This window comes from Balaenoptera ricei, chromosome 11, assembly GCF_028023285.1.
Source record: "Balaenoptera ricei isolate mBalRic1 chromosome 11, mBalRic1.hap2, whole genome shotgun sequence".
NCBI lineage: Eukaryota > Metazoa > Chordata > Mammalia > Artiodactyla > Balaenopteridae > Balaenoptera > Balaenoptera ricei.
This window is the reverse complement of record NC_082649.1, coordinates 16,796,226-16,818,820: the sequence shown is the minus strand read 5'-3', so window position 1 is coordinate 16,818,820 and position 22,595 is coordinate 16,796,226. Positions and strand designations below refer to the sequence as shown.

The 22,595-nt window shown below is 36.4% G+C and overlaps 1 protein-coding gene across 2 annotated transcripts in view; it reads right to left on the bottom strand.

Annotated features, from left to right (window-relative positions):
- The window catches only part of CDKAL1 (CDK5 regulatory subunit associated protein 1 like 1), a 648,187-nt gene that overhangs the window by 453,099 nt on the left and 172,493 nt on the right, over window positions 1-22,595 (bottom strand). For both annotated transcript variants that reach the window (XM_059940691.1, XM_059940692.1), the window contains one exon: window positions 9,148-9,196. In XM_059940691.1, coding sequence (XP_059796674.1) covers window positions 9,148-9,196 — 49 coding nt within the window. The remainder of the gene's footprint in view (window positions 1-9,147; window positions 9,197-22,595) is intronic.

Sequence of the window (22,595 nt, the reverse complement as noted above, 5' to 3'; positions counted from 1 at the left end):
CAATAGAGAAATTAAAACCTTTACAGACAAGCAAAAGCTAAGAGAATTCAGCACCACCAAACCAGCTCTACAACAAATGCTAAAGGAACTTCTCTAGGCAAGAAACACAGAAGAAGGAAAAGACCTACAATAACAAACCCAAAACAATTAAGAAAACGGTAATAGGAACATACATATCGATAATTACCTTAAATGTAAATGGATTAAATGCTCCAACCAAAAGATATACACTGGCTGAATGGATACAAAAACAAGACCCATATATATGCTGTCTACAAGAGACCCACTTCAGACCTAGGGACACATACAGACTGAAAGTGAGGGGGTGGAAAAAGATATTCCATGCAAATGGAAATCAAAAGAAAGCTGGAGTAGCAACTGTCATATCAGACAAAATAGACTTTAAAGCAAAGATTGTTACAAGAGACAAAGAAGGACACTACATAATGATCAAGGGATCAATCCAAGAAGAAGATATAACAATTGTAAATATTTATGCACCCAACACAGGAGTACCTCAATACATAAGGCAAATACTAACAGCCATAAAAGGGGAAATCGACAGTAACACAATCATAGTAGGGGACTTTAACACCCCACTTTCACCAATGGACAGATCATCCAAAATGAAAATAAATAAGGAAACACAAGCTTTAAATGATACATTAAACAAGATGGACTTAATTGATATTTATAGGACATTCCATCCAAAAACAACAGATTACACTTTCTTCTCAAGTGCTCATGGAACATTCTCCAGGATACATCAATCTTGGGTCACAAATCAAGCCTTGGTAAATTTAAGAAAATTGAAATTGTATCAAGTATATTTGGAAATATGTCAATATAAATGTTTCAGACATTACATGAAATTTCTAAAAATCTTATATTTGTATTTGTATGGAAATATGTATGCAAATATGTTAATATAAATGTTTCAGACATTACATGAAATTTCTAAAAATCTTATATTTGTACTTGTATGGAAATATGTATGGAAATATGTTAATAAAAATGTTTCAGACATTACATGAAATTTCTAAAAATCTTATATGTTCTGGTATAATGTTATAAGTAATAATCCTAGTTATTACTTTAAAATGTATATCTCAGAAATAACTAATTTTCTTGTCAACTGCATTATTATGAACTGTCATCAAATCTTTAACCGTGGTCATTTTTAAGTCTTTTGTCATTTACAGACAGTTCTGGGTGTACTCTGATGATTTTGCAAATATGTTCCTATAAAAGGGTTTCATCTTCAAGAAATACATGGAAAAGACTCTGACAAGTACAGGTTTCTGGTAACGGACTGTACTGCTGAACTGAATGAATAAGCATTTTCAGAACTCTAATGAAAAACTGATGAACTCATAAAAGTGCTAACAAAAGATCAAGATGAAAAAAAAAAAAATTAATTACATGGGACTGAGTGAACTGATGAGCATGAGTATAATTTTTGTGACTTTCTGTCTGAATTTAAAAAAAAAAAAAATTCCACAAGGACTCAGAGGCAAAGAATATACAAATCAATTTTCACTGCAAAGTAAAGGAGCTGTTACAGTGGAGGATTACTGGACTGAATGTTAATACTATGACATAGTATGAGTGTGTTTCATGTTTGGTAATTGCAATCATTGTTGCTTTTGTTGTGGTCATCCATGTACAATGCTTGGTGTCAGTCGATTTATCTCTTGTAAAAATAAAATACAGTGTGTGTGTGTGGAAAAAAAAAAAAAGAAAAATAGGAGGAAAAACAATCACAAGAAATTTATAGGAGCTAATTAAGAGTCCAGAGAAAGCTAACTGAGAAAATAAAAGAGAGCATAACATTAAAGAAATTATGCATATAAAAAAAAAAAAAAAAAAAAAAAAAAAAAAAAAAAAAAGAAAATTGAAATCATATCAAGTATCTTTTCTAACCACAACGCTATGAGACTAGATATCAATCATGGGAAAATATCTGTAAAAAATACAAACACATGGAGGCTAAACAATACAGTACTTAATAACCAAGAGATCACTGAAGAAATCAAAGAGGAAATCAAAAACTACCTAGAAACAAACGACAATGAAAACACAATGACCCAAAACCTATGGGATGCAGCAAAAGCAGTTCTAAGAGGGAAGCTTATAGCAATACAATCCTACCTTAAGAAACAAGAAACAGCTCAAATAAACAACCTAACCTTTCACTTAAAGCAATTAGACAAAGAAGAACAAAAAAACCCCAAAGTTACCAGAAGGAAAGAAATCATACAGACCAGATCAGAAATAAATGAAAAAGAAATGAAGGAAACAATAGCAAAGATCAATAGAACTAAAAGCTGGTTCTTTGAGAAGATAAACAAAATTGATAAACCATTAGCCAGATTCATCAAGAAAAAAAGGGAGAAGACTCAAATCAATAGAATTAGAAATGAAAAAGGAGAAGTAACAACGGACACTGCAGAAATACAAACGATCATGAGAGATTACTACAAGCAACTCTATGCCAATAAAATGGACAACCTGGAAGAAATGGACAAATTCTTAGAAATGCACGACCTTCCAAGACTGAACCAGGAAGAAGGAGAAAATATGAACAGACCAATCACAAGCACTGAAATTGAAACTGTGATTAAAAATCTTCCAACAAACAAAAGCCCAGGGTCAGATGGCTTCACAGGCGAATTCTATCAAACATTTAGAGAAGAGCTAACATCTATCCTTCTCAAACTCTTCCAAAATATAGCAGACGAAGGAACACTCCCAAACTCATTCTACGAGGCCACCATCACCCTGATACCAAAACCAGACAAAGATGTCACAAAGATAGAAAACTACAGGCCAATATCACTGATGAACATTGATGCAAAATTCCTCAACAAAATACTAGCAAACAGAATCCAACAGCACATTAAAAAGATCATACACCAGGATCAAGTGGGGTTTATCCCAGGAATGCAAGGATTCTTCAATATATGCAACTCAATCAGTGTGATACACCATATTAACAAATTGAAGGAGAAAAACCATATGATCATCTCAATAGATGCAGACAAAGCTTTTGACAAAATTAAACACCCATTTATGATAAAAACCCTCCAGAAAGTAGGCATAGAGGGGACTTACTTCAACATAATAAAGGCCATATATGACAAACCCACAGCCAATGTCGTCCTCAATGGTGAAAAACTGAAACCATTTCCACTAAGATCAGGAACAAGACAAGGTTGCCCACTCTCACCACTATTATTCAACACTGTTTTGGAAGTTTTAGCCACAGCAATCAGAGAAGAAAAAGAAATAAAAGGAATCCAAATCGGAAAAGAAGAAGTAAAGCTGTCACTGTTTGCAGATGACATGATACTATACATAAAGAATCCTAAAGATGCTACCAGAAAACTACTAGAGCTAATCAATGAATTTGGTAAAGTAGCAGGATACAAAATTAATGCACACAAATCTCTTGCATTCCTATACACTAATGATGAAAAATCTGAAAGTGAAATTAAGAAAACACTCCCATTTACCATTGCAACAAAAAGAATAATATATCTAGGAATAAACCTACCTAAGGAGACAAAAGACCTGTATGCAGAAAATTATAAGACACTGATGAAAGAAATTAAAGATGATACAAACAGATGGAGAAATATACCATGTTCTTGGATTGGAAAAATCAACATTGTGAAAATGACTATACCACCCGAAGCAATCTATAGATTCAATGCAATCCCTATCAAACTACCACAGCATTTTTCACAGAACGAGAACAAATAATTTCACAATTGGTATGAAAACACAAAAGACCCCGAGTAGCCAAAGCAATCTTGAAAAAGCAAAACAGAGCTGAAGGAATCAGGCTCCCTGACTTCAGATTATACTACAAAGCAACAGTAATCAAGACAATATGGTACTGGCATAAAAACAGAAATATAGATCAATGGAACAGGATAGAAAGCCCAGAGACAAACCCACGTACATATGGTCACCTTATTTTTGATAAAGGAGGCAAGAATATACAGTGGAGAAGAGACAGCCTCTTCAATAAGTGGTGCTGGGAAAACTGGACAGCTACATGTAAAAGAATGAAATTAGAACACTCTCTAACACCATACACAAAAATAAACTCAAAATGGATTAAAGACCTAAATGTAAGTAAGGCCAGACACTATCTTACAGGACAACATAGGCAGAACACTCTATGACATAGATCACAGCAAGATCCTTTTGACCCACCTCCTAGAGAAATGGAAATAAAAACAAAAATATACAAATGGGACCTAATGAAACTTAAAAGCTTTTGCACAGCAAAGGAAACCATAAATAAGACGAAAAGACAACCCTCAGAATGGGAGAAAATATTTGCAAATGAAGCAACTGACAAAGGATTATTCTCCAAAATTTACAAGCCGCTCATGCAGGTCAATATCAAAAAAAACAAACAACCGAATCCAAAAATGGGCAGAAGATGTAAATAGACATTTCTCCAAAGAAGATATACAGATTGCCAACAAACACATGAACAAATGCTCAACATCATTAATCATTAGAGAAATGCAAATCAAAACTACAATGAGATATCATCTCACACTGGTCAGAATGGCCATCATCAAAAAATCTACAGACAATAAATGCTGGAGAGGGTGTGGAGAAAAGGGAACCCTCTTGCAATGTTGGTGGGAATGTAAATTGATACAGCCACTATGGAGAACAGGATGGAGGTTCCTTAAAAAACTAAAAAAAGAACTACCAAACGACCCAGCAATCCCACTACTGGGCATATACTCTCAGAAAACCATACTTCAAAAAGAGTCATGTACCACAATGTTCACTGCAGCTCTATTTACAATAGCCTGGACATGGATGCAACCTAAGTGTCCATCGACAGATGAGTGGATAAAGAAGATGCAGCACATATATACAATGGAATATTACTCAGCCATAAAAAGAAATGAAATTGAGCTATTTGTAGTGAGGTGGATGGACCTAGAGTCTGTCATACAGAGTGAAGTAAGTCAGAAAGAGAAAAACAAATACTGTATGCTAACACATATACATAGAATCTAAAAAACAAACAATAAAAATGGTCATGAAGAACCTAGGGGCAAGACGGGAATAAAGACGCAGAACTACTAGAGAATGGACTTGAGGATACGGGAGGGGGAAAGGTAAGCTGGGACGAAGTGAGAGAGTGGCATGGACATATATACACTACCAAATGTGAAATAGATAGCTAGTGGGAAGCAGCTGCATAGTACAGGGAAATCAGCTCGGTGTTTTGTGACCACCTACAGGGGTGGGATAGGGAGGGTGGGAGGGAGGGAAACACAACAGGGAAGAGATATGGGGATATATGTATATGTATAACCGATTCCCTTTGTTATAAAGCAGAAACTTACACACCACTGTAAAGCAATTATACTCCAATAAAGATGTTAAAAAAAAAAAGAAAGAAATGTAAATCCTTTAAATATTGTACTTCTTCCCTTAGCTTTAGTTACATATCTTGTTCAACTATCAAGATGATACAAAAGAAAATCCCAAAGTCGTTATAATAGGGTGTCTCCTAAAGCAAATGCTATAAATGGATGGAATTTTCAGGCCACTAGTGTTAAACAGTGAGAACTCATTCAGCATATCTTAAATTCTCCAGTTTGTTCCAACCAAGACAGATACAAAGGGAATATGCTTTGTTTGGTTTTCTTGTAATTACAATAGATTTAAATGTTTTTATCACCAATGTACCTTATTAATACCTTTTTTTAAAATACTATTTTGTATACCACAAGAAGAATGCAAACAGGCTGTGGCAGAGGCTGTGTGTCCAAACCCCCTTCAAGGAAGACATATGAAGACAGCCCCACAGGAATCAAATGTGGAAACAAGACAGTTACAGCAGAATCCTCTAGTCAGGCTGTATTCCATCTGGCCCTCCTGGGCAGAGCCTTCTTCTCCATGGAGCATTTATCAATCAGGGTCCCAGCAAAGCAGATGGCACACTGCATAACTGAAGAGATTTTAATAAAGGGACTATTTACTAAAGTTTGGCAAGGTTAGGAAAACCAACAAGAGACAATGCAATCCTCTCAGGCTAGCAACAATGGGGTGTGTTTTCACCCCTGGGTCTGAAAAAGCAAAGGAAAGGAAGAGTTACAGGAACCCGGAGAAACAGATGAATAGAGAGGGCCACCTGACAGGAGCTGTGACCTTCAGGTTAGGATGGGCAGGGAAGAAGGGAGTGAGAGAGGGGAACAAATCCTTCCAGTTCACACTCTAGTCACACCCCCAACCTCTAACTGCAGAAATCCAACTAGATGCCAGGTAGCAAGGATCCTACCAATGCAGTCCACACAGGTCTGCCTCCATGGACACACATCAAGGTGGGGAAGGGTGGGGAATGGATCTGGAGGGAAACAGAACTTATCCACTTCTGTGTAAGATCCTAAGATGTATGTGAAGCAAATTGCAAATAATATACAAGACATATCAAACAGTACAGCTGACTGGAGCAAAAGGTGTATGTACAGAATTAATGGAAGAAAAAGTGGAAATGGTAGAATGAGGCAGAAGTCACAAGTTAATTTGGTAGGTAACAGGCAACCACTGAAGGTACACATACAGGAGAGTGAGATATTCCCAGAAAATGACAGCTGTATATACAGTCTGATTGAAAGGAGCATGACTGTAATCGAAGGTCAGTCAGATTATTCCTGCACCCTAAGTATTAAGGGGAGAGTAAGAAATAAACATTAACATGAATTTTCCCCTAGTGCATCCCAGGTCTCTCAAAAGTCTTCTCCATTTAATCCTCTCCATTTTAAACTGAGTCTCAGAAAAGTAACTTACTGAAAAACAACCAATAAGTAGTTAACTGTTACAAGGACCACATTATTTCACTAACTTGTGCTGTCTTGTAAGTCTTGGCAGTAGAAATAGAAAGTGAAGAACGGAAGTTTCAGTGACAGGCCCAGATCTCCATTAACAAGAAGATCTCAGATGAGTCCCTTAACCCCTTCCTGGATCAGCTTCCTCATCTGCAAACTAAGGGCATCTAACAAAATTATTTCTCCCATCTCTGAAATTCTCCTGTTGTATTACTAAGACTTAATTCATCAATCTTCTCACCCTCAAACCAACCTGCCAGTGAACACCCACAGCAACTTCATCTTCAACTCATCTCTTGCTGTAGACTATCACAATTAAACCCAACTACAGTCTCTCCAATAAATCCACTGAAGCAAAACTCTTCAGTGCGATGCTATCCCTAATTAACCCAACCTGGAGGTGATAGGCATTCTGTGATATTGTGATATAAGAAATAACATATTTGGTCACCATCCCCAGTTCTTGATACAGATCTCCTAAAACTCTTATGATTTCCTGAGTGATAGGGTGAGAGGAGCATCTTTTGTTATTCATAATAAGCCCCTTTCAAGCAAATCTGAATTTGTATTAATGAGTTAACTCTTGGAGGAAACAGGCTGGTTGGTGTCATCCCTGATGACATATGATGTGGAGCATCTTTTCATATGCTTATTTTCCATCTGTGTATCTTCTTTGGTGAGGTTTCTGATAAGGTCATTGGCCCATTTTTTAATCAGGTTGCTTATTTTCCTGTTGTTGGGTTTTGAGAGTTATTTGTGTATTTTAGATTACAGTTCTTCATCAGGTATGTCTTTTGCAAATATTTTCTTCCAGCCTGTGACTTGTCTTCCCATTCTCTTGATACAGACTTTTGCATAGCAGAAGTTTTTCATTTTAATGAGGTCCAGCTCATCAATTATTTCTTTCACAGATCATGCCTTCGTGTTACATCTAAAAAGTAATCGCCATACCTATGGTCACCTAGATTTTCTCCTGTATGATCTTTACTGTCATTCAGTTTTTTAAAAATATTTAGTGGCTAGTATATGCCTGGTACTCAAGCAACAATACCCTCAAGCATCCTGAAGCACTGCTTTAAGAAGCTAAACTGAACCGTTAAGGCAGTGATTCTCAACTAGGAGAGAGCACAGCAATCATGGTATAGTATGAACGTAGTGTCAAATTTAAGAGCACAGGCATCGGAATCAGACTGCCTAGATTCAGATTCCAACTATGCCACTTACTACCTGTGTGCCCCTATGTTGCAACTTCCTCTTCTAAAAAATGAGGAAAACAGAGGTACCCACTCTACTTCACAGTACTGTTGTAAAATTCAATGACTTACTCCATGCTTAGCATAGTGCCTGTCACACTGTAAGTGCACAATAAATGTTAGTAATGATACTTGTAGACCTTACAAGATGGGGTTGAGGTATAGTTTGAAAAAAAAAATTCAAAGTTATCAATGCTACAAATTTTTAATCATGATATTTCATTTTATTTCAGGATTTCAAGGAAGACTAAGGTATAGTCTAAAATTCTCATATTCTGTGGTCACCTAATAAATTAAAGACTCAAAATTAATGAATAACAGCATGTGGAAGGTAGTAAATACAAGCCAGAAGAAAAAGTATGTGGTTAAAAATCTCAATTTGATGGAAGTAGACTGTTTTTTTTAAAACACAAATTCCCATTTATTAAAAAAAATGGTTAAAATTTTAAGTGAGAACCTCAATTCACTTAAAGTAGACTATATTTACAAATTAATCCACAGAATTAAGAATGGTTTACTCCTCAGTGGTTTCAAAGAACACTGGCTAATAAAACAATCAAAGCATAATTCTATTTTCTGTAACTACAAAAATTATACATAGAAGAGGAATCAAAATTGAATACTACTTTTAAAGTACTTTCAGAAGGGATAACTACAACTAATTACGTGATATAAAAACAAGCAAATAATGTCAATTATATCTCAATAAAACTGAAAATAAAGCTGTTTCCTTATTTTAAAATTAAATTCTGTCTTCCTGATCTGAGGTTCAAATTAAATCTATTTTACACTAAAATAAAAATAAGATTTTTTAAAAAGACTATACCTGACATTTATAAGCCAACCAAATATATGCCTCCTCTATTGGATTGGTCAATGCACAAAGCAGTCAAGGACAAAATTTTATGATTTTTGTCCAACAAATAACTTTCATAAAAATACTTAACAATGTTAACTAAGTAGTATTTTATAATACAGTTCAAATAATATATACATGTGCTTATCTGACTTTCAACAATTACCTTTAATTGTTTCCTCCACAACTTCTACCACACGATCTATCTGTTGAACCTAAAAAGAAAACAAACTGTTAGACAAGCAATTTACATGCAGAAGAAACAGCAATTTTTGTTTATCCTTCTGCTTGAGTCAACATAACACATTTCGAAGCACACAAATGCAAGTTTTCTTTAATTAATGCATTTGGAGATATTATAAGAAATACTCCGTATTGTTTTGTGTTACAATGAAGTATGAAATTATCACTCTCCTGTCCTCCAATTGTTGAAGAAATAATATTACATTTAAATAAACTGCCTGGAGTTCTATTAGGATAGCCTATCAACATAAACTCAACACATCCTGAGATATAAATTGCAGTTTAAGTAAAACATGTATCTTCACACAGAGCTTCAAGGAAAATAGCATAATATGACAACCTACACAAAAGGACATATGCTGGTATTAAGAAGATCTACTCCAAATTTTATGCTTTATTATTTTAACACTGAAACCCTTTTTAATGAATTTCTACCATGTGCTGGGTACCCCGCTCAGGTCCATGGAATACAAAATCAAATAACAGCTCCTGCCCTAGACACAAGTGACTAAGGAAGATTTCCCAGGGTACCATGGGAACACAAAGGGAAGATAATAAAACACGTCTGAGTAATCCAGCAATGCTTCTCAGGGAATCAGAGATGACTCTTGAGGGATAAACAGGATTCAGATAGGAGAAGCCCACTAAGGGGATTCAGTTAGAGTGGCTACAGTTTGGAAGGAAAATGAAAAAAGCAAAGATTGTAGCCCAAGAAGCTAGAGGAAGGAGAGCAAGACAGGTAAGAAAAGGTCATAAGTTGATATTTCTTCTACATTTAAAATCCTCAGAATCATTATTGTTTTATCACAAAATATAAATATAAAAAGGAAATAAAGTAACTCATAACACCCTCCATTTCCACTCCTCAGACGAAATCACTCATAACGGTTTGATGAGTAGACACCAAGTGTTAAACATTTACACATAATTCTGTTCTGTAGCGTTTTCTTCCGTAACAAATTATGAGACAGATAGACAGATGACAGATAAAATAACAGACCTCCACTTGATTTTTTTTTCTATACATCATCAATACATCTAGGTCTACTTCATTCATTTTACTAGCTGCCTACTCTCTCACATATGGATATAACATAATGCATTCATACAGTTCAGTAGTGATGAATTCCCCTACTGATGAGCATTTTTGTTACTCCTAATCGTTCATTATTATACAATGATGTTGCAATGAACTCAACTGAGACAAGAAGAACCTTTTAAAAAACACTTTATTTAAAATGCAATGTCACATCTCTTTGAAATATTCTTTTGGCCTCAGTGCCTTACAGGAAATAAGGGAAGACTTGAGAGAACACACTTGAATCCAGCTCTGCCTGTGACCACTCGGCCCAGCATGATGGTAGTAGTAACAATAATTATTGAGAAATTGTCAAAGGCAAAGTAAATCTCAGAGAAAGTTAGATCTTTAGTCCTAAACAAACCTACCTAACTGGAGATGGATGTGTCCACCTAGAACCACTGGAACCATTAAGTTCCGGTTTTATTAAGAGAATCCACATGGCTTCCTTATAGAATGTGATCAAACCCAGGATAATAGAGAGTTCAAAGAGGAAGAAGTAGCCAACAGTGTCAAATGCTTCAGAGATAACAAGTAACATAAAGACTAAAATGGGTATACCTGATTTAACAATAAGGGGGTCAATGAACCCAGTTCAGTAGTAATGAATCATAAATAAGAAAATGGTGACAGCTCATACAGACAACTCTTACAAAAAGCTGGGTAGAAAAAAGAGAAAGAGGACTCCTGATAGCTAAAAAAAAAAAAATTGAATATACATGTGTTAGTATATTTAATTCTTTCTTTCCTTTCTTTTTTAAAGTTTACATGCTGAGGAGAGAAAGGCCATAGATTAAAAGGAATTGAAGATAGAAGAAATAATTGATGGAGCTAGGTCCTTCAGGAAGTAGAGAGGGTAAGATCCAAAACACAGGTAGTAGAGACACAAGCCAGAATGGGAGAGGGGCCAAGTCATCTTCTGAAACAAGGGGTTAGGAGGGAAGCCTGAAAACAGATGCTATTACTCTTGTAGAAGTCAAAGAGGGTATAAAACAAGATTCCCATCTGTTGGCCTCAATTTTCTCAGTGAAATAAGAAGCAAGTTCATCTGCCATGAGTGAGAAAGCATACTGTTAAATAAGAACAGAGTGGATGCTTAAAATACCTGTTAAAAGTTTAATACCTGGTTAAAAAAAAAAAGAGAGAGAGAGAGAGAAGACTAGAAACACATAAAAATTGCTACGGTATTGAGATACCAGTTGAAATTAGATACCATGAACTTTTAACAATGACTCCATGTATAGCTGTCATTTTCCTCAGGGCCCAGCAGATCTTATGTAGGAACCAAACAGTTAAATGGATTGACCCAAGGTTTGTTCATTCCATCATTCATTCATTCACTCATCATTTGTTAAACATCTAACAAGTGCCAGGAAGGTTCAAAAGGCTGGGGAAATAGCACAGAGATTTACAGGACAGATGTGAAGGACACGGAAAAAAGGAAACTATCTCTGCTGGATAACATGAAACTTTAAGTATAGGTTAGATAGAGAAAGAAGCAGAGCCAGAAAGGAGAAATAAAGCGGCTGGGGGTTGAAGGAAGGAAGGAAGGAAGAAAGGAAAGGGAAGGTGGGAAAGAGGAGTGAGGATGGAGAGAGATAAAGGAGAAAAGAGAATAGGAGGTTATAACAGAGTAGAGATACAGGCATTTAGTATTTTTGAAGAACAGCAAGGTCCAAGATCTAGTCATGAGAACAATTTGCTGAAAGAGTTTGATAAAGGTGATAACCACTGGAGTTGAGAAGTAAGGAAGTAAGGTTAGAGTGTTGGTGAGACATTCCACATGGACACTCAGATTGCCCACGATATTAGAAATATAGGTAGGATAAGGAAGGAAGAGTTGATCAAATTTCCCAGTGAATGCAGGTGAATGACCAACATATCAGTTGAGGAAAAGACAGAATAAAAGAAGTACAATATGAAATAATTCAATAATGGAACCAAAACAAAAATGCTTTCCTATGCAGTTGGAGACATCACAGTTCAAAGGGAGTACTGCACCCAATCTTGTAGCACATGGACCAAATAAGAAGCAGGTACCCTGGAGAAAAGTCAGAATAACATGTGGAGGGAGGAGTTAAAAGGTTAAAAAGTTGGAGGTAAGCTAAAACTATAAAATTCTTAGAAGAAAACAAAGCCATAAATCTAGATGAATCTTGTATTAGACAATAGTTTCTTACTATTATATCAAAAGAATGAGTGATAAAAAAGGCAAACTGAACATCATCAAAATTAAAACCTCTTGGTACATCAAAGGACACTACTAGGAAAATAACAAGACAACATAGAAAATGGGAGAAAATTTTTGCAAATCATATACCTGATAAGAGACCTGAATCTAGAATATATAAAGTGCTCCTTGAACTCAATAAAAAGACAAATAAGCCATTTAAAAATGGGCAAAAGATCTGACGAGACACTTTTCCAAGAAAGATATACAAATGGCCAATAAGCACATGAAAAGATGTTCAACATCATTAACCAACCAATACATGCAAATCAAAACCACAATGGAGGAAGTGGGCAGTTACTGTTTAACATGCATAGATTTTCAGTTTGGAAAGATGAAAATGTTCTGGAGATGGATGCTGGTGATGGTTCCACAGCAGAGTGAATGTATTTAACGCCACTGAACTGTACACTTAAAATTGATTAAGATAGTAAACTTTATGTTGTGTATATTTTACCATAATGAGATACTACTTCATACCCACTAGGATGGCTATAATCAAAAGGACAGACAGTGACAAGTGTGGGCAAGGATATGGAGAAATTGGAACCCACATCACACCTTGCTACTGGGAATGCAATAAAATGGGGCTGCTGCTCTGGAAACCAGTCTGGCAGATCCTCAAACCATTAAACCATATGATCCAGCAATTCCAATCCTAGTTGGATACCCAAGAGAAATGCAAACGTATGCCCAGACAAAACTTGTACACAAATAGTCACAGCATTATTCATAATATGCAAAAGGTAGAAACAACCCAAGTCCCATCTACTGATGAATAGATAAACAAAAGGTGGTATAACCACACAACAAAGTGTCATTGAACCATAAAGGGAAATGAAGTATTAATAATGTTAAAACATTATGCTAAAGGATAGAGGCCAGAGGAAAAAAGGAAAAAAATCAATCAACATATTGTCTGATTCCACGCATATGAAATGACCATAATAGGGAAATTTTCAGAGGCAAAGTAGATTCGTGATTACCCATGGACGGGCGGCGAAAGAAATGAGAGGGACTGCTAAGGAGTACTGTGCTTCTTTTTGGAGTGATGAAAATAATATAAAATTGATTGTGGTGATGGTCGCATAACTCTGTGAATATACTAAAAACCACTGAAGTACACAATTTAAATGGGAGAATAGTGTGGTGTTTGAATTATATCTCAAAAGGGCTGTTATTACTGCCACCATCCCCCCCAAAAAAGGTTGAGGGTGGTCAAATGTTCTAATGTCAAGGTCATGAAACTCAAGAAAAAACTGAGGAAATGTTCCAGTTAAAGGAGACTTAAGAGACCTGACAACTGAATGTAACTTTGGGTCTAGATCTGGGATCTTTCTTTCCCTATAAGGGACATTATTGGAACAATTAACAAGATCTGAATAAGGTCTGCACACTAACTGATAGTATTTTAGCAATGTTAAATTCCTGGTTTTTATAATTAGACTATAGTGATATAAGAGAATAGCCTTGTTTTTTAAATACAAGGATATTTAGAAGTAAAGAGGCATCAGGTTTACATCGTGCTCTCAAAAGGATCAGAAAAAATGTCTATATATAAAAAGAATAAGTAAATTTGGTAAAATATTAACATGCGGGGAATCTGGGTAAATGGTATATGTTAATTCTTTATCTTCACCACTTTTCTGTGAGTGTGAAATTATGTCAAAATAAAACTTTAAGTGTGTGCGTGGGTGTGGGTGTTGAAGAGATGAAGATTTTCTTTTACCCTAATGGTCACACAGAATTGACATGAATGCATCAGTTCTGAAATGCATCAAGCTGAAAATATATCCTCTGACTTTGAAAAAGTATTTGATTATCACATTCACTTTTAAGGCAGAAAAATAGATATTGCCTACACCTGATCAGTAATCGCTGGGTGGTGTGGGGGGGAACCAGGACTTCAAAAGGAAGGCTCTACCAAACTTTAAGAAAAAGAGAAAAAAGCATTTGATTACAAAAAAGCAGGGGGGATGTTCATTAAATGCGTTAAAGAAAATGTTGTGTCACTTCCATTTCTAGTAAGGAGAATACTGGAGGAAGCGGTGGGAGAAAAAAAGAAAGAAGAGGAGACCGTGAAGAAAGAGAAGAGTCAGGGGAGGGGGAATTAAATGGAAGAGGCAGAGGCTGGGAGGCATAAAGAACAGGGTGGGAGGCAGGGAGAGAAGAAAAAGCAGTCCTGAGTGAGAACAAACTCAAGATTCACATACAGTAATGAGGAATATATTGAATTCATTCTGGGAAGAAAAGGAAAGCTGTTCCTAATTAACACTATAAATTGTAGTCCTGAATACACAAGCGCTTAGTCTCTGGCATATAATTCAAATAAAATAAATAAAAGAGTATCTTGTGTCCTTCAGGCACTTAGTTATAACTCTACAGGAAAAAAAAGACATGCGGTATGTTCTATTACTGACTCCATATGATCTTGACAATGAAGAAAGGAGTTGGCGAATAAACAATTCATAAATAATATTAATGAGTCATTCTGCTGCAGAACTTTTAAGAGAAACCCATAAAAATATTCTATTCAGCTATTATGAACTACTCCAAATTTATAACTCAACATATATTGAAGAAACAAACCTATACAAAGCCACCTAAAGCAAATAAAAGAGCTATTCTGAAGTTTCGTAATTGTTTCGAGCAGTGTTATCCAACAGAACTTTCTACAAGGACGGAAATGTTTACACACTGGGCTCTCCAACATGGTAGCCACTAGCCACATGTAGTTACTGCGTACTTGAAACACAGCTAACTGTGACTGAGGAACTGAATTTTAATTTTAATTCACTTAAATATTCACCTGTGGCTTTTGGCAACCACACTGGAAAGTGCAGGTTTAGAGTATGGCTAAGACAGCCACCAAGTCTGTGGTGACGTGTTAAGGAAGCCCTAGGAAACTAACACACACCTCAAACACAATTTTGCCAACTAGGCTAAAATAAAAGTGTAGTCAGGGAACAGGCTAATACTGTCCTGCAGTCAGAAGTTCAGCTTTAGTATGCACTTGAAGTATCTTTTTTTCTGAACAACCAGCAACTAGATAAGTTGCAACCAGACTACTAATAACAGCATGATAGTTAACATTTCTTGAGCAATTACCATGTCCCACGCTCCGTGCTAACACACCACATGCACCATCACTTTTAATCCTCAGAACATCCCTCGGCAGTAGACACTTACTGTTATTTCCTAGGCTGAGGGAACTAAGGCATGAAGGTATCCTGCTAAATTCTAGCCAAGTGGTCTTAGTATATCTTATCTAGGAATGGCACATAAGGGGCACGTTTTGTGAATTTCCCTTTTCCTTTACACACCGAGGTCATTACTAACTGATCACAAAATGATATCCAACTGAACTTGGACTTTCAAGTTAACGAGGCAACAACTATTCCCCCAAACGCTCACCCACCAATCACCTCTGCTGTGCATGCATTCACTTGATAAATATCTATTAAGCACCAACCAAGTACTATGACTGTTCTAGGAATGGGGGATCTAATGGTGAAAATATCAAGTCCCTGCTTCATGGGCCTTACATTCTATTTGGAGGAGACAAACAGGTAAACAACTGAAAATGTTCACTTCCTATCATGATAGATGCTACGAAGAAAATAAAATCTGGGAGTGGCTGGAGGAGGAGAGGGCAATTTTGCTACAGTGGTCCAGGTCAACCTCCGGACAGGCAGCATTAATGCTGGGACGTGAACCATAACACAGAAGCACCAACGTGAACCTCCAGGGGGAAGAGCACATACAGGGGTTGAGAGACAGAAGTGATGGCGAATGAGGGCCATCGTGGTAGGAGATGAGGTCAGATAATCAGGGAGGGAAGACTATGTGAGACCTTGTAGCTCATGTGGTGCCGGTTACACTTTACATTCCACCTGAGAAAGGAAGTGATCAGAGGGTTAACAGAACAATCTCAGTAGCATCGCTCAGGCTAATTCTATCAAAAATGTGCAAAGACCACTCTTTATCCACATTTCTCTATTACTTGGTGTGAGTCTTTTTATACTTGTATGAATCTGGCTGGGGTTTTACTACCCCTTGATTTTATCCCAAGACACTTCAAATCCTTTCAGGAGTAACAAAGGTTAATAAATTATAGATACACATCAACACAGATACAGAGGAACTCTCTCATTAGCTCTCTTAATTTTGATTGTATATAAATAAACTAGGACAACCTGTCATTTCATTCTAATTAAGAAATATCAGACCAACACTTTAAAACCACCTAAAAATTCTATCAACCTTTAAAAGAAAAAAATGCCTTTCTTTCTACCTCTGTTAAGAACTATACTATAAAAAGCCTTTTCCATTAAATGCATGTTCAGATTTTTCACTTTTACCATAATGGGAGCTTGATCCAATAATCAGCATTTGACAGGTTAAAGTTCAATACTGACTTCATGGTAAAAAAAATATTTTTCTCTCTAAAAAATTTTCCTTCAAGCTGTTAAGGGAAGTCCCTACCTCTATAAATGGTATTGGAAGAGAGCTCAATTTCCAAATCTCTTAAATTTGGAGAAGTCCAGAGCAGTCACTAGCTAACTCTGCTGGAAGAAAGATTTCTTGAATTCACAAGCCCATGAACAAGTTTACTCATGTTACACAAAAGAGCATTTGATGCTACATGTGGTTTAACTTTTTCAAAAAAACTTTCTCATCTGCCAGTACAGTTTCATCTTCTTTCACCTCTTCATTGAGAAAAATTCTTCCCCAGTGGTACAAATAGCCCTTTCATCAAAAGTTATATGACAGCACATTCCACACACCACTAAAAGCATATTTTCTACCTGAATGGTACCAGTGAGTGACGAACACTGAGTAAGAGATAAAAATTACTAAGTGAAAGATGAGGCCAGGCTAGATGGATGCCAGCAAAATGGGGATCAGTACCAGGAACTTTGCCCCCTTAAATCCAATTAAAATACCTATAAAACTTTCTCGAAGGGGGTGGGGGTGGGGCATATTTAAGAAACTAAAATCAACATGCTAAATTCAATTACATAGAGAAACATTCTTTGGGACATTAGAATATTATAGCTATATTAAATGATAGGACATGTTATAAAGTAAAAAATTATATATAAAGTAATACTAAAATTGAAAACAGTAGTACTAGAATTCAAACAGAAATACACATTAGGGATGTAAAACATCAACTGGTAAACAATGTTGCATGTAGTAGGCAGAATAATGGTCTCTCGATGTTCAAGTCATGATCCCAGAACCAGAGAGTAAATTACCTTCCATGGCAAATGGACTTTGCAGGTGTGGTTAAGATTAAGGACCTTGAAATGATGAGATTAACCTGGATTATCCAGATAGGCCCAATCTATTCACATGAGTCCTTAAAAGCTGAGGATCTTTCCCATCCCTGGATAGAGAGAGAGATCAAGATAGAAGGGTCAGAGAGAGATGGCATTGCATTGCTGGCCTTAAAGATGGAAGAAGGGGGCCACAAGTCAAGGAATGTGGTGGCCTCTAAAAGCTGGAAAGGGCAAGGAAGAAGACTCCCCTAGAGCCTCCAGAAAAGGATGCAGCCCTGTCAACACCTTGATTTTAGCCCAGTAAAACCCATGCCCGACTTATCTCCAGAATCGTAAGATAATAAACGCGTGTTGTTTTAACCTACCGCGTTTGTGGTAATTTGTTATGGGACATGTGAAACTCATACATTAATTAAGAAACAAACATGATAAGAGCTAGCATCATCAAAGAGGGAAAGGAAATTTTAAAAATAAATGCTGCTGGAATAACTGAGAACAATACGGAAAAATATAAATGCATACTTGATATTTAACAAATATTCACTCAATAAGTATTTACTGAGCCAGACGCTGCACTAAGTACAGAAACTAATGTAAAATATGTAAAGCTGTAAAATAATAGCAAACAAAATCCCTGGCTTTATGGAGCTTGTAAGTGTCCACCACAGTAAACTGCAAACAGAGTGAAGAGTTGAACAAATCCTTTCCATAATTAAAAAAAAAAAAGAAGGTCTAAAAGAAAAAGAAAAAATATATACTTTATCAGACCTGTTCCTAGATCCCGGAAACTTAAGTTTAAGTTTTGAAACCACAGGAGAAATTACCCACTCATTCCCCTCTACCTCAAATTCCAAGTTTCTAATATATCAAAATTTTAAAAGTCAATGAAAAATGATAAAGAGACACACAAATTTTCCCAAGTTAAAATAGGTTGATTCCCTGCTGTTGAGTTCTAGGAGTCCTTTAGATATTCTGGTATAAACCCTTTAGGAGATATGTGTTTTGGAAATGTTTTCTCCCAGTCCATGGCTTATCTTTTCATCTTAACGGTATCTTTGGGGGAGCCAAAGGAATTAATTTTGATAAAGTCCAATTTATCAATTTCTTTTCTTCTGTGTCCTAAGAAATAGCTGTATGTGGTTACCTAAGAAACAGTTTCCTAACTCAAGGTCACCAAAAAAGAGGGGAAGGTGATAAAAAATTCGAACACTTTATCAAAGATATATGGATATCAAACAATCACAGAAAATATGCTCAACATCATTAGCCAACAGAGAAAACAAATTAAAACCACAATGAGATACTACTCATTCCTAGTACAACAGCTACAATTAAACTGGGAGTACCAAGCTTTGGTCAAGATGTGAAGCAAATGAACTGCTGGTGGAAATGCAAAATAGTATAGCTGTTTTGGAAAACACTTTGGCAATTTTTAAAAGGCTGAGCAGATGCTGACCATATGACCAAGCAATACCATTCCTAGGTATTCACCCAGGAGAATGCAAACATAACTCACACAAAGACCTGTGCACGAATGTTTACAGCAGCTTTACTCTTCATAGCCCCAAACGGGAAACAACACAAATTTCCATCAACTTGCTCAATGGATAGACAAACTGTGGTCCATCCATACAGTGAAATAATTCCATACAATAAAAAGTAACAAACTATTAATAATCACAACAAAATGTAAAATAGATAGCTAGTGGGAAGCAGTCACATAGCACAGGGAGATCAGCTCGGTGCTTTGTGACCAGCTAGAAGGGTGGGATCGAGAGGGTGGGAGGGAGGGAGATGCAAGAGGGAAGAGATATGGGGATATATGCATATGTATAACTGATTCACTTTGTTATAAAGCAGAAACTCACACACCATTGTAAAGCAATTATACTCCAATAAAAATGTTAAAAAAAATAATGATAATAATCACAACATGTATGAGTACTGAATGAATCATGCTAAGTGAAAAAAGAAACAAAGTAACACATACAGACATACCTCATTCTATTGCACTTCACTTTACAGCACTTTCCAAATACTGAGTTTTTTATAAATTGAAGGTTTATGGCAACCCTGTATGGAGCAAGTCTACTGGCAGCATTTTCCCTACAGCATTTGCTCACTTCCTGTCTCTGTGTCACACTTTGGTGATCCTCACAATACTTCAAACTTTTTCATCATTATTATATTTGTTATGGTGATGTGTGATAAGTGGTCTTTAATGTCACTACTGTAATTAATTTACGGCAGCATGAACGGCGCCCACATAAGACAGCAAACTTAATTGATTACTGAAATGACAAAAAAGGATTTAGACTATTACATAAACTTAGTTGACAAAGAAGCAGGATTTGACAGAACTGACTCCAATTTTGAAAGTTCTACTGTGTGTAAAATGCTATCAAATAGTATTGCAGGCTGCAGAGAAACTGTTCATGAAAGGAAGAGTCAGTCGATGCAGCAAACTTCAGCGTTCTCTTATTTTAAGAAACGGCCACAGTCACCCACCTTCAGTAACCACCACCCTCATCAGTCAGCAGCCATCAACACTAAGGTAAGAGCCTCCACCCCCAAAAAGACTGTGACTCACTGAAGCCTCAGATGATGCTTAGCGTTTTTTAATAATAAAGCATTATTTAAAATGAAGGTATGGGGACTTCCCTGGTGGTCCAGTGGTTAAGACTCCATGCTCCCAATGCAGGGGGCCCGGGTTCGATCCCTGGTCAGGCAACTAGATCCCACACGCCCCCAACTAAAGGTCCCGCGTGTCGCAACTAAAGATCCCGCATGCCCCAGTGAAGATCCCACCTGCTGCAACTAAGACCCAGCACAGCCAAGTAAATTTTTTTAAATAAAATAAAATTTAGGTATGGATATATTTTTTAGACATAATGCTATTGCACACTTAAGAGACTACAGTATGGTGTAAACACAACTTTTATATACACTTGAAAAGCAAAAAGATCGTGTGACTTGCTTTACTGTGATGTTCGCTTTACTGCAGTGGTCTGGAACCAAACCCAAAATATTTCTGAGGTATGCCTATAATTCCATTTATTTGACATTCTGAAAAAGGCAAAACTATAGGGATAGAAATCAGAACAGTGGTTTCCGAGGGCTGTGTTTACTGTTTGCTGGGGGTGGGAGGTGGGGGAGCTGACCACAGAAGGAGACAAGGGAAATTTCCGGTGCAACGGAAATGTTCTATACGAAATTCATCAGAGGTGATTTCATTATATGTTAATTATATTTCAATAAATCATACTTAAAATAACAAAAAAATCAGTATCAATAACCTACAAGAAAATAATTAACATATAATGAATAAAGGGCATATAGAAATAACCACTAGATTATACTGCTTCTGACACTTACCTTTTCACACTATCTTACCCCTACCCTCCCCCTCATTCTTTCACCCTGTCATGCTGATTCTGACTTAAGCATTTCACTGAATGCAAACTCCTTCTTTCCACCCTATTTATCACTCATCTGCACTACTCCAAGCTATACCTCTTAAAATTAGCGCCTCCAAATTACACTCAAATCAGGGTGCACTTCTTGCTATTCCTTCTCCCTTCCAGGCACCCTGAAGCACACATGCTTTTCCTTAGATACGTTACTGCTTCTGCTCAAAAGCCCTCTCTCCTTTCTCCATTCATCAAACCACTACTCACCCTTTGAAACCCAGGTCAAGAACGGTTTCAACCTCTGTGTGCCCACCAGACTTTATCCCTATGCATATTTATCATGATTATTTGCAGCTCTCTTCAGATTTTACTGTCTTTAAGGAACAGACAAGTTTTATTCAGCTCTGTATCTCTAGCAAATAGTTTCATTCCAGGCACACAGCTGTGCTCAGTGTTAACTCTACTAGTAAGATAATTAAATTTTTTTTAAAATGCTAATACAGAGCACTAACTATGTGCCAGGGACCATGCTAAGCACATTATGTGTATTAAATACTTTAAAACTTACAAAACTCGGAGTTAGGTTCTATTATTACCTCCATTCTATGATGAAGAAACTGAGGCACAGAGAGGTTAAGTAACTTGTACAAGGTCACACAGCTAGTAAGTGGTGGAGCAGGGATATGAACCTGTGTAACCTAGCTCCTAAATCCATGCTCTTCCTAGTATGCTAGACTACCTTTTTATAATTCAGTAGGTGAAAAATGTATACACATATAGATAAAATTAGAGGAAGCCATGAAAAAGTAAAAACAACAGATCTAGGAAGGTACAAAAATGAATGGGCTTTTAAATCTACATGTCATTCTGTTACAATACTGCCATTTTGATAATTAAAGGTAAAAAAAATGGAATATGACATGAAGAAATATCAGAAGACATGAAGTAGAGACAAATAGGAGAAGGAGAGTTTCTAAAATTTTGCCCTCAATATCGATGCCACCATTACCGTGACATTATTCCATTTCATGAATTTATTTACCTTCTGGAATACAGTAATATGATAGAAATGTTCTAAAACGTATCCTCTTTCAAATGCTGCTTTATTTATACACATAATTTTCAAAATTAGCATTCACATATGAAAGAGTCATCATGCTGTCTGACTTTTCAGGATTAGAGCAGCCTGCCTGAAAAGATGTTTAAACCACTGCAAATCAACCTGGTAAGAGTCCCTGAGATAAGTGGACACCTGTGTTAAACCACATTTTTGTTCAGCTCTCCAAAGAAAATATGCATCTGCCTGCAGGGCTCACAGCTGGCACATCAGGAAGTTCTGTCATATACAAATTTTCAGCATCTAACTGT